The sequence below is a fragment of the Neomonachus schauinslandi genome, chromosome 9 (genome assembly GCF_002201575.2).
Source record: "Neomonachus schauinslandi chromosome 9, ASM220157v2, whole genome shotgun sequence".
Classification (NCBI taxonomy): Eukaryota; Metazoa; Chordata; class Mammalia; order Carnivora; family Phocidae; genus Neomonachus; species Neomonachus schauinslandi.
Window position 1 is genome coordinate 82,213,392 of NC_058411.1, and position 16,510 is coordinate 82,229,901.

A 16,510-nucleotide genomic window follows, 5' to 3' on the forward strand; every position below is an offset into this window, starting at 1 on the left:
CCCTGCCCAGCAGGGAGTCTGCTTCTCCCTCTGACCCTCCCCCCCCTCATGCTCGCTCTCTCTCATTCTCTCTCTCTCAAATAAATAAATAAAATCTTAAAAAAAAAAATAAAGTGCCCTTTGTGTGTAATTCCTTCAGTCATTACAACCCTGTGAGTTGGATTCTGTTACCCTCATTTTGTTTACCCCTTTTGGGCCACTGAGGCACCGAGAGTTCAAGTAACTTGTTCACGTTCACATAGCCCGTAACCCCCAGAGCCAGAATTCAGCAGAGCCAGAGTCTTAACCAGTGTACCATATTGCTTTGACATCAGTGTCAGGAGCTCAGAGCAGAGGGAATCACAAGCAGATCACATTTGGGAATCACAAGCACTGGAAAGCATTTAATTAAAGCCATGGAACCAGAGATGCAAGAAGATAGCTCTGGATTGGGAGAGTCCAAATCATAGGACCAAGAATGGGGAGATAAAAGAGAGATGAGGAGTAAAGAGAGAAATGTTAACAAAATGGCTCAGTCATTTATGCATTTGACCATTCGTTTATCTTGGGGAAAATGTTTTTGCTGGTTCAGGGCCAGAACTGCCTGATAGGAATCCAGGTCAGTTAAGAAACAACTACTAATGCTGCGGTTTTTCTTCAAAGGTCCTATCAGGTAATCTCTGTATTTACCTTTCTGCTGATATCTTCCTCTGCTCACCATAGACTGGGTGGCTTAAACAACAGATGTTTCTCACATTTCTGGAGCCTGGAAGTCTGAGAACAGGGTGCCAGCACAGTCAGGTTCTTGGTGAGGGTCCTCCTGCTGCACCCAGAAGAGCCCCCTTTTTCTTACTGTATCCTCATATGGGGAGGGAGGTAGAGACAGAGAGGAGGAGAAATTTCCTGTCTCCTCTTTTTTTTTTTTTTTAAAGATTTTTATTTATTTATTTATTTGACAGAGAGACACAGCGAGGGAGGGAACACAAGCAGAGGGAGTGGGAGAGGGAGAAGCAGGCTTCCTGCTGAGCAGGGAGCCTGATGCAGGGCTCGACCCCAGGACCCTGAGATCATGACCTGAGCCGAAGGCAGACACTTAATGACTGAGCCACCCAGGCGCCCCCTTGTCTCCTCTTTTTATAAGGGCATTAATTCTATCATGAGGACCCCACCCTCAGGACCTGATCCAAACCTAATTACCTCCCAAAGGCCTCACCTCCTAAGAGCATCACATTGGGGATTGAGAGTTCCAAAATAGGAATTTTGGGGGGATACAAACATTCAGTCCTTGGCAGCTGAGTTTTAAGAATTAACTGTTTCAGGGGCTCCTAGGTGGCTCAGTCGGTTAAGCATCTGACTTAATTTCACCTCAGGTCATGATCTCAGGGTCCTGGGATCAAGCCCTGTGTCAGGCTCTACGCTCAGCAGGGAGTCTGCTTAAGGATTTCTCTCTCTCCCTAAAATAAATACATAAATCTTTAAAAAAAAAATTAGCAGTTCAGGCTTCTGTAAATACCTTGGCAGAAGGAGATGTGTTTATAATAGTTACCTGATTAAAAAATTCAGAAACAGGGGCGCCTGGCTGGCTCAGTCAGTAGAGCGTGTGACTCTTGATCTGGGGGCCATGAGTTCGAGTCCCACATTGGGCGTGGAGGTTACTTTAAAAAAAATGAAAATAAATGGTTGTTTAAATAAAAAAATTCAGAAACAGATGTTTATGGGTTATATAGCAAACAGATTTCCATTCCGAAATCATCCTGAAGAGTGCTTAGTAGATAACACATTTTATGTATTTTAAACTTGACAACATATACAGGTATGTGTGTGTCTGTGTGTTCACTCTAGGTATTACTAGGGTGCCTGGGTGGCTCAGTCGGTGAAGTATCTGCCTTTGGCTTAGGTCATGATCTTCAGGTCCTGGAATCGAGCCCCACATCAGGCTCCCTGCTCAGCGGGGAATCTGCTTCTCCCTCTCCCTCTGCCCGTCTTCCCTGCTTGGGCTCGCTCTCTCTCTCTTTCAAATAAATAAATAAAATCTTAAAATAAAATAAACATATATTCCTTTAGGAATAGTAATGATCCTTATCTTCTTTCCTTTGCAATCTAAACCTCCTAAGCATGTAAATTCTCAAATTTGATAAAGTTAGTCAACTAACCAAATTGAAGAAAACAAACATTAGAGAAAGTCTCCCAGTCGTTCCCCCCTCTAGAATTTTTTTAAGTTTATTTATTTAAATAATGTCTGCACCCAATGTGGGACTTGAACTCACAACCCCAAGATCAAGAGTCACATGCTATACCAACTGAGCCAGCCAGGTGCCCCTCCCCCTCTAGAATTCTTTTTTTTTTTTTTTTTTTAAGATTTTTATTTATTTGCGCGAGAGAGAACGAGAGGCAGAGAGCATGAGAGGGAGGAGGGTCAGAGGGAGAAGCAGACTCCCTGCCAAGCAGGGAGCCCGATGTGGGACTCGATCCCAGGACTCCAGGATCATGACCTGAGCTGAAGGCAGTCGCTTAACCAACTGAGCCACCCAGGAGCCCTCCCCCTCTAGAATTCTAATATGTACCTTACAACAAGTAAGTTAAATTTTTCTAAAATTTTTACTTCAACTTTTAGTGGACTCCTTTTTGGCAGGGGAAGGGGTTGTTTCAACACTGAGATATTCATCCATGTTCTAATGCTTTTGTGCCTAGTATGAGCTCTGCCTAGAATCCCACCCATCATCAGATTTGTCTGTCTTTCAGGACCATGTTTAAATGTTACTTGAACCAGAAAGGCATAACTGCCATACTTTTTGTTCCCTAGCATTTCATATGTATGATAACATTGCATATGTATTAAAGTGAGAGGTATGTTACTCTCCTCTACTAGATCATGACCTGCAGAGGACAAGATCTAAATCTGTATCTTAATAACTAGAACAGTGGATTTTGGCCTTTTAGTATTCACAGCACCATACCAAAACCCAAAAACCTTAGTAGCATACTGTGATTCAGAGCCTCAAAACCACACTTCATTCAACTATAATTACAAAGCAGTCACTTCCTCAGTGTGACGATTTCTCACAGTTGCCAGTAAAATCATCCAATGGTATGACACCTCACCTGGTAGCTCTTCAGCAATGTGGCCCTGTCTGAATGATTTTTGCTCTTCTGAATTCTCTCATTTATCCTAGTTTCCAGAAGACTTACATATATATTTAAGGGAGAGGAACATGGTAAAGCCAGGAGACCATCAAATTCTTGGCATTTTTATTTAAAAGTGAAGTTCTTAAAAAATAAAAGATTTAAAAAAAAAAAAAGTGCAGTTCTGTACTTTCAGTGTTCCAAGATAGAAGACAATTACTTGAAATTTGGCAGAAATTTGCCAAAAAGCCATTTTCCCCAAGCAATACTTTGTGTAGTCAGCTCCTTCGCCTGCATGGCTCCTGTTCCTGGCTCCCTCTGAGTGGTGCACAGTAGACTTGGTGGGTTTTGTGAGATGACCTCATGTCCAGAACCACTTACAGATTTGTTTTTTTGTTTTTTTGTTTTTAAACATTCTAAGGTAAGAAAAAGAACATCCAGTTGTTTCTTTTTATTAAGTTTTCTGATTTGCCTGAAGAGGGGCCCTATTTTATCAGGGTTAAGATGTCATCAATTATGAGATGCATTTCAATTTCTTAAATGTTATAATGTCTTTAAAAGCTCTAGAGGTCATGTCAGTTGCTGTTGAGAAACTACTTGTTGTCAGTTTCCTGTCTGGTGTTCTTTATGTATTTACTTCCTTGAGAAGGGGCAAAACACTGCTAATTTCCAGTAACTTCTCGTTTTCCCCTACCAGTTGCTTTTCGACTCTATGACTTGGATAAAGATGACAAGATTTCCCGTGATGAGCTGTTACAGGTATGTGTGACAGCTGCCGTGCATGTGGACAACTTGTTTGGGCTCTGTCTGCTTGTCCTTTTGGGCGGGAACTGTTCTTTCAGCAAGTGTTTATTTAACACCTGCCTGTGCAGAGTACCGTTTTAGATATAAGGCAGAGCCGGATGACCCTGCGGGAACGTGAAATGGCTCATTGAGTTCTCAAAGACAGATGTCTCTGCTATTTAAAAGCCAGTTTAATGTCTTTTAGGTGCTGACTGGCAGAGCTAAACTATGCAAGATGGTCTAAGTCAGATAGTTCCATTATTGTTATATCAGCTTATTGATATCCAGTATATTCTGATGACACTTAGGTGAATGCTGCTGTCCCGCCTGTCCTTGGGCTTGATGTAGGAGTCATGGAACTCTTGCTGGGCCGGTGTACAGAGCCAAGTGCTCACTGTCCTTTGTTGCTCCTGAGGACAATTCCCTGTCCTCCTACTAGCAGTGACTAGCATTTCATCCTCTTAGCATTGCCTTCCTCTTGTCTTCCTCACTTCCTTAAATACAAGTTCAGAGGGGAGAAAGTTCTCCTTTTTTCTTTTCTTTAATATTTATGATTCTGGAGGACTCTAGGAAGCTAATACATTCAGGACTTTCTGGGGGAGATTTGTCTATTTCAAGATAACACCTAAAAAGTAAAGTAGGGGGCACCTGGGTGGCTCAGTCGTTAAGCGTCTGCCTTTGGCTCAGTTCATGATCCCAGGGTCCTGGGATCGAGCCCCGCGTGGGGCTCCCTGCTCCACGGGAAGCCTGCTTCTCCCTCTCCCACTCCCCCTACTTGTGCTCCCTCTCTCTCTTTTTCTCTCTCAAATAAATAAATCTTAAAAAAAAAAAGGTAGTAATAATAAAAGTCCTATTTGCTAATGAACTTCCAACTGGAACCCTGAGTGGCTCTGTGGAGTGCTGACTGGGCACAGAGGCGTGGCAGACAGTGAGGGCCACTGGTTGCTGGGACCTGGATCAAGCCACTTCTAGACCCTCTTGTCCTCGTTAACAGACTGGATGAGTGATTCTTCAGACAACACCACTCCTCTCCCCACAGAGCACACGTGCTCAATACGGTTCTCTAATTCTAAAAATAAAACACTTCAGAGAATAATTGGACTGAGATCAGAAGAAGCTGCTATTTGAGGATGGACTTGTCTAGTCAACCACACACAATCAAGGAAGATGGCAAATGGCTTGGCCATTCAGTATTTTTGCCAGGATTGCCTCTTTTTAAATTTTTCTTGTTTTGAGAGAGAGAGAGTGGGGGGGAGGGGCAGAAGGAGAGGGAGAGAGAGAATCTCAAGCAGACTCCATGCTGATCACAGAGCCCCAGGTGGATCTCCGTCTCACAACCTTGAGATCATGACCTGAGCTGAAACCAAGAGTCAGAAGCTTAACCAACTGTACCATCCACACACCCCAAGATTGTCTCTTTTTATTAATCCTTCCATTTGCCTATCTTTGTACCCCTAAATGTACAACTTTCAATTTTCAAGAATCAATTTGTAAAAAGAAATAACCAGTATTGATGCAAATCAGTATTTCAGGTCTTTTTTTCTTTTCAGAAAATCCTGTAATTTACTTTTTAAAAATCTATGTCAAGAGATTGGAGAAGGATGTAAAGGAGTGGGGCCTGTGAGCTGCTGGATCAAAAGGTCTTTCTCTCCTATGGAAGAGCTCAGCTCTTACCTCTGAAGACAGAGGTGGCTGACTACAGTGATGTGAGGCATCACAAAAGCACCCTGGCCCCCATTTCATACTAACAGTCATATCACTACAGTTGCTTATTTTGCTTAAAGTAATAATTTTCAAAATATATTTACACCTTAGGGCGCCTGGGTGGCTCAGTTGGTTGGGCGACTGCCTTCGGCTCAGGTCGTGATCCTGGAGTCCCGGGATTGAGTCCTGCATCGGGCTCCCTGCTCGGCAGGGAGTCTGCTTCTCCCTCTGACCCTCCCCCCTCTCATGCTCTATCTCATTCTCTCTCTCAAATAAATAAATAAAATCTTTAAAATATATATATATATATATATTTACACCCTAAAGATGTTAGCAGAATTGGGGGGAGGAGTTTTTTGTTTGTGAAGCAAATTTGGTGAAACAGTGTTAAATTCTCTTGACTACAGTCCCTTAAGTGTGCTTATTTTTCTAAAAAGAAGGGTTTAGTATTTAAACCTTCAAAGATCTTTATGTTTCTTGGCTGTCCTTTAGGAATAGCCGGGTTAATGCACTGCTTCAGAGAGGACTGCATTCATGTGGGATTCCTAGAAAGCCCTACCAAACTGACTTAAACCAATAAGGAACTAGTTTGCCTCATGCAACAAGAAGTCTGGGGATAGATTATCTGGGTTGATACAGAACCTACGTGATGTCCAGGAACCAGGCTTCTGTATTCTTGCTCTGGCATGCATAACACAGAGGACTTTCGTCCCACAGTCCCTGGGATGGCTGCTCTACCACCAAAGCATCATATCTGTGTTCCAGACAAAAAGAATGGGAAGAGCATTAATCTCAGGAAACAAACTGAGGGTTGCTGGAGTGGTGGGGGGTGGGTGGGTTGGGGTGGCTGGGTGATAGACCTTGGGGAGGGTATGTGCTATGGTGAGCACTGTGAATTGTGTAAGACTGTTGAATCACAGACCCGTACCTCTGAAACAAATAATACATTATATGTTAAAAAAGAAAAAAGAAAAAGAAGAAGATAGCAGGAAGGGAAGAATGAAGGGGGGGAAATCGGAGGGGGAGACGAACCATGAGAGACTATGGACTCTGAGAAACAAACTGAGGGTTCTAGAGGGGAGAGGGGTGGGGGGATGGGTTAGCCTGGTGATGGGTATTAAAGAGGGCACATTCTGCATGGAGCACTGGGTGTTATATGCAAACAATGAATCATGGAACACTACATCAAAAACTAATGATGTAACGTATGGTGATTAACATAACATAAAAAGGGGTGCCTGTGTGGCTCAGTCGTTAAGCATCTGCCCTCGGCTCAGGTCATGATCTCAGGATCCTGGGATCGAGCCCCGCATCAGGCTCCCTGCTCCGCGGGAAGCCTGCTTCTCCCTCTCCCACTCCCCTTATTTGTGTTCACTCTCTCGCTGTCTCTCTCTCTCTTTCAAATAAATAAATAAAATCTTTTAAAAAAAAAAACATAATAAAAAAATTTACAAAAAAAAAAAAAATGGAAAGAGCAAAATGCAAAGGACTGACTCTCCCCCAGTGAAGCTTTGCCTTCCTATCCAGTGACCTTGCCAGAGAGTTCTGTTCATATCATTGTCTAGAATGGCCTAGATGAGAAGACAAGGGTTTCCACTTGCTGTCTGTACATTTGAGGACATCAAAGGAAAAGAGGGTGGAGGTGGCTTTTTCTTTAATCTTTTTCTTTAAAAGAGTCCTGCTGACCCCCAAGTCTCCTGTAATTCCTGGCTTTTGGTCCTGTAGGTGCTACGCATGATGGTTGGAGTAAATATCTCAGATGAGCAGCTGGGCAGCATTGCAGACAGGACCATCCAGGAGGCTGATCAGGATGGGGACAGCGCCATATCTTTCACAGAATTTGTTAAGGTCAGTCCATCACCTCTTGGTTTGAAAAAGTCTGAAAAAGTTTGAAAATTCTGTCACGTAGGAGGGAGGGAGAAAAACATTCCAATAAGAACTTGGGGCAGTATCTCCTCTTTTGACCTTCATAACCATAATTGCGTTTGGGGGGGGTTTTTTCCCCCCAGGTTTTGGAGAAGGTGGACGTAGAACAGAAAATGAGCATCCGATTTCTTCACTGAAGGACTGAGACCAGACTGTTGCCTGCTTTCTAGTATTTACGAACTGGAACTTGAGAGTCCTCCTGTCCACCAGCCCCACCTCCACCCCATCATTCCCCTTCTCCCAAAGTACTACTGCTGTTGCATGACAACCCCAAATATGTTCTGTCAACGTAAACTTGCCTTTGGTGTATAAACAGGGCATTACAGAATGGTACCCCAGTCTATTTCTGTTCAGTATCATTCACCAGTTATCTCCATTTCTAAATATCATCTCCCCCGGTTCGCTGCTGAAGGCCACATATCCATCCCGTCTGAAAAAGTGAGAGGCAATCCATGCCAAGAACCAACCAGCAAAGCTCTTTCACTGGATGTAGAAGTCAGCCTTGCTGCCTTCCCTCCAGCCAGGCTTCGGCATGCTCCTTCGTCCTTTTTTTATATGTCCTTTCCTTCCTACTTCTCTGTCACTTAGTTCTTCAGTCTCCCTGCTCTTCATTAAGCTTCAGCCCCTCTCTTCTACTTGGCCCCCCAAGCTATGCCTGTTAAGCGTATTTCTGACTTGGCAGGATAGTGGGCAGGCTGGCGGTTTCTGTCTACCTTTATTCTTAAATGGGTCTCTGGGATGTTGCCTCTACAGGAGATTTTCCATAACCAACACTTCTCTCAAAAGAATGGTCATCTCTTGGTCCCCTGCACTCTGCTCTGTCATCAAAGGGCTGTTGGTTAGATGTTCTTGGTGAAAGGTGGTGGCCTTGGTGAGAGGTGTAGAGCCAAGGCTTCCACGTGGCTTGCCCAGGTCGCTCTACCTCTGGCCTCTGATTCTCAACTCACATAACTACGTGTCTACTCTTGTTAGTACAGTGTTGACTCTTCAGAAAAGGGCCATATGCCGGTAGGTTTGCTTAGTTTTCGGAAACCATCACCACCACAATGGCTGCCCTGACATTGTGCTTGGGGCCTTTCTCGTGGCTTTTTGGTCAGGGAGCCTGGGCACTCTGAAAGCCTGGTGTATCCCCAAACTTATGCAGCATGGCTTATGCCTCAGTGTTACGTGCCCTAGAATGTGTTTCACGTCACATTTCCCAATTGGATGATCAGTGTTAACGGAAGTGCCTAACTTATCCCAGTCTGAGAGATTTAAAGATTGTCCTCAGTGTCTTGAAGTTTTGCACAAAATTCTCAACGAATTTTACACTTGGCAAATGTTAATGCTGGAAGCCATAGTCCGCTCCTAGAAGAGGTCCCGAGCATTGAATGTATTATTATCATAAGCTGCCTGGTTACATTGACTTCCCAGCTCCTCTTGCAAACCACTACTCATCTCTTAGAAACAAGGAGTCTGGCACCAGTGGCACAAACTGAGGTGGCATTTACAGGCCTTTGCATGAGCCAGAGCAACTTCTCTGCCTATACAGCTTAGTATAGACCTCGGTGAATCAGGCTGTTGTCCTCCTGTCTTTATGAGTCTCTTTGTCTATATATCTGCCCTTGGCTGATTTTCTCTGACTCCTTGCTTGCTCGCTTGGTTGTTTCCTTGCTTTGGAAGGCCTTGTTTCCTTGCTTTGGAATACTTTTGGCAGGGAATTGCTTAAAAACAAAAACAAGATGCTGCAAAGGGATTGGGAAGAGTGGGAAACAGGAGTGGCCAGGCCAGATGACTCAAGTATAAATGACTGAGGAATTCTGGATGAAGTATCAGTCTGACTTTGTGATCAAGTGATGTAATATAGGGAATGGACAAAAGGGAAGAATTTTCTGACACTTGTCTGTTAGAGAGGTACTTCAGAGGCTCCTTGACTTCCATATGTAAAGTTCCTAAGATATGGCTTTTTCCTCCTTTTGGCTGTATAGCAAACTGTTTTAATCCACGGTTGTGCCTTATTGTTCCATTAAAATTGTATTCTTCGATCCATCAATAAATACTTATGGTTAAAACAAAATAACTTGGGTCAGTTTTGTCTTAAGGTTTTTTTTGTTTTTTTTTAAAGATTTTATTTATTTATTTGACAGAGACAGTGAGAGAGAGAACACAGTAGGGGGAGTGGGAGAGAGAGAAGCAGGCTTCCCACGTAGCAGGGAGCCTGATGCAGGGCTCAGCCGATCCCGGAATCATGACCTGAGCCGAAGGCAGACGCTTAACGACTGAGCTACCCAGGCGCCCGTTGTCTGTTTTTTAAGAATTTTATAAAGCTCAGTCCCCTCCTTCAAGTTTGAAATCCCAAACCATGTTTCCCTTACTCAGGTTTATGTCTGTGCTGTCAAATGCATGTTTGCTCTGCTGCTGCCTGGACCTGTGATGTGGGGATATTCATCTAGGGGCCAGCACTGAGTGCCCCTGGGCACAGGTTTCTTACCTTGGCCACTTCCTGTTCACTCCAGGTAGGATTCCATTTCTGTTCTTGACTCCCTGGCTTTTTAAATGTAGAAAAGGCCTAAAAATGGGGTATGTGTTTATTGCTTGTTATTAAGTCATCCACCCCCTCAAGCATGTGCAGCCTCAATGACACATTATACCCAGCTATCATTACATGGCTTTTCACATCTTCAAGACTCAGTGACCTGGGGAGTCTTGATCTCAGCTTGGGTCTTGATCTCAGGGTCATGAGTTTGAGCTCCACAGTGGGCTCCATGCTGTGTGTGGAGTCTACTTAAGGAAAAAAAAAAAAAAAAGACTCCATGACTACTTCGTCTGTAAGGTGCAAATATCTCTCTTTAGGTTTAGGGGCATGCCACTGGACTCAAAGCAGTAATAATAGCTGGAATCAGCTATACAAATTCTAACACGATACCCTCTTCTTTTCCCATCCATCTGCCTGAAAAGTCCATTCCAAATGACTTGCTATGGTGTTTAAGCTTTGTTTCACTTTGAGTCTGTTAGGATTCAGTGAAAGCGGCAACTAGATGAAGGACCAAGCGGTCCATTTTGGGAAAAACTGAATGTTACTGGCCATGGCCAAAGGAACAGCAGTCTTGTGACTAAAGTAGAGCATAATCAATACTGTAAAAATGTTATAAACATATTACAGCATTAAATACAGTTTGAGGAAAATCCCCTTAACCAACTTGATTTCTCTTGTTCCTTTCTGGTCTATCCATGCATTACATATTTGAACATAAATGGAACATAACACAAGATTATATCAGCTTTAAAAAATTAATGTATTAGCAGAGAAAGTCAATTATCATATGGTTTCACTTATTTGTGGAACATAAGGAATAGCATGGAGGACATTAGGAGAAGGACGGGGAAAATGAAGGGGGGGAAATCAGAGGGGGAGACGAACCGTGAGAGACTATGGACTCCGAGAAACAAACAGGGTTTTAGAGGGGAGGAGAGAGGGGGATGGGTTAGCCCGGTGATGGGTATTAAGGAGGGCACGTTCTGCATGGAGCACTGGGTGTTATATGCAAACAATGAATCATGGAAGACTACGTCAAAAACTAATGATGTACTGTATGGTGACTAACATAACATAATAAAAAAATAACAAAAAAATTAATGTATTATTTCCCTCTGTTACCTGTTCTTCCTAGCTTATATTAATGGTTACATTTTACAGACTTGATATAGTATTTAATTATTACCTTGTTTATTGTTTCCAATTTTATCTGTTCTAATGATACAATGAATACCTTTCTCCACATAGCTCTTTTCTTTGAAAAGATTTTACAGGAGTGGGATTACTAGGTCAAGGTTTGGACATGTACTTAAAGCTTTTGATATGTCTCCAAAGAAATGAATGCCAAACTGCCACAAGTAATTGAATTACTTTCTTTTACCTTCATTCTTCTTTTCAGAATAGTCTTTACTGTCATCTATTTTTTTCAAATTGCTTTTAGAATCATGTTATCAAGTTCTGTATTTAAAATACTAGAATATGGGGCACCTGGGTGGCTCAGTCGGTTAAGCAACCCACTCTTGATTTTGGCTCAGGTCATGATCTTAGGGTCGTGAGATCAAATCCTGTGTCAGTCTCCACACTCAGTGGGGAGTCTGAGATTCTCTCTCTCCCAATCCCTCTATCCCTCCTCCACTCTCTCGTGCTCTCTCTCTAAAATAAATAAATCTTTAAAAATAAAATACTAGAATAGATTGTGTTGATTAGGATTTAGAGCAAACATTCATTGCAGAGATGCCTCAGAGAGGACTATCTTTACAAACTGGGTTTCTTATACTATAAACCAGGTATTTATCCTGTTTCCCAAACACTGAGAGCAGAACTGCTTGGAAGGAAGTCATTACTGGACTGAAATTCCCTAAATTCACATTTTTTAAAAAAAGATTTTATTTATTCATTCATGAAAGACGAGAGAAAGGGAGAGGCAGAGGGAGAAACAGGCTCCCAACGAGCAGGGATCCCTATGTGGGACTCGATCCCAGCACCCTGGGATCACGACCTGAGCCGAAGGCAGACACTTAACCATCTGAGCCACCCAGGGGCCCCTAAATTCACATTTTGACTGAGCTTTGAGTCAACAAACGATTCAAACTAAAGATGGCTGATATTTTCTAATACAGCTCTGTGATCTGTTTAACATCTAGCTTAGTAGAAACTTCAGTTTAGAGATTCTTTTCCTCTACACCAAGGAGTGATGGGAGATTTACCTGTAAGTTTGTGAGGTACTGCAGGCAGTTTCTTCCCAGCTCTGGGATGGAGTAGACCGCAATGAGGAGCCTCATGTCTTTTAAGATGGAGTAAGCAACTAACCTGACATCTTAACCCGAGGTAGAAGCTGATCAAGGATTTGGTCTTGAGATGCCAAGACTCAGTTTTCTTCTCTATTCTCTTCAGTCTTCTAAGCACTAGATTCTGACCTCTTCTCAAAACTAGAAAGACTTTGGAGACATGGTCTTGACACTTCCCACCACCCTTTGCAGTCTTAAATTATTTAAGAACTGAACCAGGTAGGTGAATTGTTATATCCTATACCTGAATGTGGTTGCAGAAATAAGAATTAATCAAATAAGTTCTCTTGGCTGCTATAATAGATATCAAGCACCATTAAACAGATTTTTAGTGTTTTATTCTGAAAATCTTACTCCCTAAAAAACACACACACACTATTACTTTTTTTTTTTAAGATTTTATTTTTAAGTAATCTCTACACCCAACATGGGGCTTGAACCCAAAACCCCCCGAGACCAAGAGTTACATGCTCTACCAATGAGCCAGCCAGGACAGCCTCTTCAGAAACAGGTTTTATTTTGCGTGTGTGTGTGTGTGTGTTTTAAGGTGGGGGTAGGGGCAGAGGGGGAGGGAGAGAATCTTAAGCCAGACCCCACACCGAGTGTGGAGCCCAGTGTGGGATGCAATATCACAATGGTGAGATCATGACCTGAGTTGAAATCAAGAGTCAGACACTTAACCAACTGAACCACCAAGGCACCCCAGAATTTTTTTTTAATTAAATTGATTTTTTAAAAAAGTTTTAAGTAATCTCTCTCTCCAACGTGGGGCTTGAACTCACAACCCCAAGATCCAAGAATCTCATACTCCCATCAACTAAGCCAGCCAGGCACTCCTAAGGAAGAATTTCTTAATTATTATTCAAATGAGGAACAGGATATTGCCAAAACTAGTGCATTCCCTAGCCCTTAGTTGCTAGATTGCTTAAGCAAAATCTTGAATGACCATTTTTGTCAGGAATCTTGCAGAATTCCTAAATTACAACAGAGGTTTACCTAGATGATCTAGAATTGCTGCCTATTGGTTCATAACATAATAACTAGGTTCTCCCTGTATATATAACACTATTTTACAAAAATATTTTTTAGGGGCGCCTGGGTGGCTCAGTCGTTAAGCGTCTGCCTTTGGCTCAGGTCATGGTCCCAGGGTCCTGGGATCGAGCCCCACATTGGGCTCCCTGCTCAGCGGGAAGCCTGCTTTTCCCTCTCCCGCTCCCCCTGCTTGTGTTCCCTCTCTTGCAGTGTCTCTGTCAAATAAATAAAATCTTAAAAATGTATATTTTTATTTTGGGGGGCGCCTGGGTGGCTCAGTCAGTTCAGCGTCTGCTTTCGGCTCAGGTCATGATCTCAGGGTCCTGGGCTCGAGCCCCAGGTCTGCTCAGCGGGAGCCTACTTCTCTCTCTCCCTCTGCCTGTTGCTCCCCCTGCTTGTGTGCTCGCTCTCTCTCTCTGTCAAACAAACAAATAAAATCTTTAAAAAATATTTTTTTATTTTTTGTTTTTGTGTGTGCATGTATTTGTTTTGTATTTGTTTTTGTTTTTAGGGACACAGGTACATCTGCAAACTTTTTTAACATGAAGGGCATGATTGTTAAGGAGGAGGAAATAAATGAGAGATAAATGAGAAACAGTCTGTATTATCCCAGTTGACACTGTTTTATGGTTTTGTTTTTGGTTCTTTCCTAGTTGCCTGTGCCGTAGGAAGAAAAACATCTATAATGGGAAGTTATTTTTAGCTAGTGTTGCACTGATCTATCAGAATGTATGGCTGGAGCTGAGTCCTAGAGATAGAGCCTCTGCTATATTAGGCAGTAAACCCTTCAGTTGCTGGATAGGGGGTAAGTATGGGCGGGGGGGTCCTGAGTATAAGAGGAGGCAGAGAAGGGAACCTTGGGTCTGGGGAAATGGGAAATGTGAAGTGTGTAAGTATTTTAATATTTTAATAACTGAACTAAATATCAGTTGACCCTGCCAATATCCTGGATTGAAGACACTATATCCTTTTCCCATTGAATTATCTTGGCATCTTGGTCAAAAATTGATCCTAAATGTAAGGGTTTGTTTCTGGACTCTCAATTCTGTTTTGCTGATTCTATATGCCTATCCTCGTGAATACTACACTGTCTCAATTACTGTAGCTTTGTAGTCAGTTATGAATTGGGTAGTGTAATTCAGACTTTTTTTTTTTTTTCCAAAATTGGCTTAGCTATTCTGTGTGCTTTGTATTTCCTTATACATTTCAGGATCGGCTTGTCAATTTCTACCACATACCTGCTAGGATTTTGTTAGGTATTGCATTGACTCTAATCAATTTGAGAATTGCCATCTTAATATTGAGTCTAACAAACCATGAACATGGAAAGTCTCTTTAGATCTTCATTTCTCTCAGTATGTTTTATATTTTTGGTGTATAAATCTTGGATTTGTTTTATTAAACTTTTTCCTAAGTATTTTATTCTTTTTGATGCTATTATGAATGCAGTTGTTAATTTCATTTTTTATATTAGTGTAGAGAAATAGTTGATTTTTGTATACTTATCTTGTATTCTGCAGCCTCACTAAACATAGAAATTCCAGTACTTTTGTTTTTGCTCTGTGCGTGCTCCTTATGATTTTCAACAGAGGATCGCGTCACCTGCAAATAAAGGCAGTTTTGTTTCTTCCAATCTGGATGCCTTTTGTTTGCCTTTTTGCACTGACTACACCCTCCAGGACAATGTTGAATAGAGGTGAAGAGAGCCTGTGTCCTTGCTTGGTTTCTGATCTTAAAGGGAAAGTATGAAGGCTCACCATTAAGTATGATTTTTTTTTTTTTTAAGTAGGTTCCATGCCCAAAGTGGGACTTGAATCACGACCCTGAGATAAAGAGTAGTATGTATGCTCTTCTGACTGAGCAAGGCAGGCTCCCCCATTTTTTTTTTTTTTTAAAGACTTTATTTATTTATTTGACAGAGAGATAGAGAGCACAAGTAGGCAGAGAGGCAGGCAGAGGGAGAGGGAGAAGCAGGCTCCCCACAGAGCAGGGAGCCCGACGCGGGGCTCGATCCCAGGACCCTGGGATCATGACCTGAGCCGAAGGCAGCCGCTTAACCGACTGAGCCACCCAGGCGTCCCAGGCTCCCCCATTTTAAGTGAAGGTTTTCCCTTAGTTGCCCTTTATCATTAGCTTCTGTAAAAATAAAACTCCTTAGCTTCATCCGAGGACTTTGGGAATTGGATCTCAGGGAGGTGCAGCATTAGGAATCCATATTTCTAGGAAGCAGCCCATTTGAGAGCCTTACTGGTGTTTGAGGACCTACATCTCATACCTGGGAGCCACCATTGGCACCGTGTAATGGCAACTTCTAATTACCCTACTTGCCGCTCCTGGAACAATCCCTTTATTTTTTTTTTTTAAAAAGATTTTATTTATTTGACAGAGCCAGAGAGCACAAGTGGAGAGAACGGCAGAGGGAGAGGGAGAAGCAGGCTCCCCACTTGAGCAGGGAGCCTGATGCGGGGCTCTATCCCAGGATCCCGGGATCATGACCTGAGCCGAAGGCAGACGCTTAACCATCTGAGCCACCCAGGCGCCCCTGAAACAATCCCTTTAGACAGGATCCCAAGAGCCCTACAGCTGAGTGTAGGAAGCAACAAAATTGTCAGTTATAACGGTCTGACATTTTCCAGAAGAATCCTTAAACGAAAGAAACGAATTTGCTCTCCTGTATTGACCAGAGCTGGAAACAGCGGTCTGACGTTTGGGCCCCTTACGAATGGAAACGAGTCAGAGAGAATGAGATACAAATTGGAGCTATTAAATTGTCTGCCTAGGTGTGGTATTATGTCCGGGGTTAAAAGCTCCCGGTCCGAGAATGAAATTATCAGCAGTATAGCTGAACCTAACGGTGTCTTATAAAACTGTCATGCGGCCTAGCCAGACTACCTTTCCACGAAGTGACACAGGTTCTACGGGAAATAATTTTACATTCCTAACAAGTGAATTACAAAAACGTTTTTCCCCCGTTACCTCAACCCTGGGATCCAATCCCACAAAAAAAAGATCGAAAAGAGGGGGGTCAGCACTATTGACAGACGTACATTCCAACCAGCCGACAGCGGGAAGACAATGCGCTTGCGCAAGTCGTTAACCAGTCAGGACTCCGCGGCAGAAGCGGAGGCGGGGCTTGTGGAAACGGCTGCCGCAGGGTTGG

At 42.8% G+C, this 16,510-nt stretch overlaps 1 protein-coding gene across 1 annotated transcript in view; it reads left to right on the plus strand.

Annotated features, from left to right (window-relative positions):
* CHP1 (calcineurin like EF-hand protein 1) overlaps window positions 1–9,566 on the plus strand; it is a 44,880-nt gene extending 35,314 nt beyond the window's left edge. Inside the window, exons 5-7 of the mRNA XM_021695312.1 lie at window positions 3,800–3,861; window positions 7,315–7,437; window positions 7,599–9,566. Of these exons, the coding sequence (XP_021550987.1) occupies window positions 3,800–3,861; window positions 7,315–7,437; window positions 7,599–7,652 (239 nt within the window). The 3' untranslated portion in view covers window positions 7,653–9,566. The remainder of the gene's footprint in view (window positions 1–3,799; window positions 3,862–7,314; window positions 7,438–7,598) is intronic.
* Window positions 9,567–16,510: the final 6,944 nt, after the last annotated feature.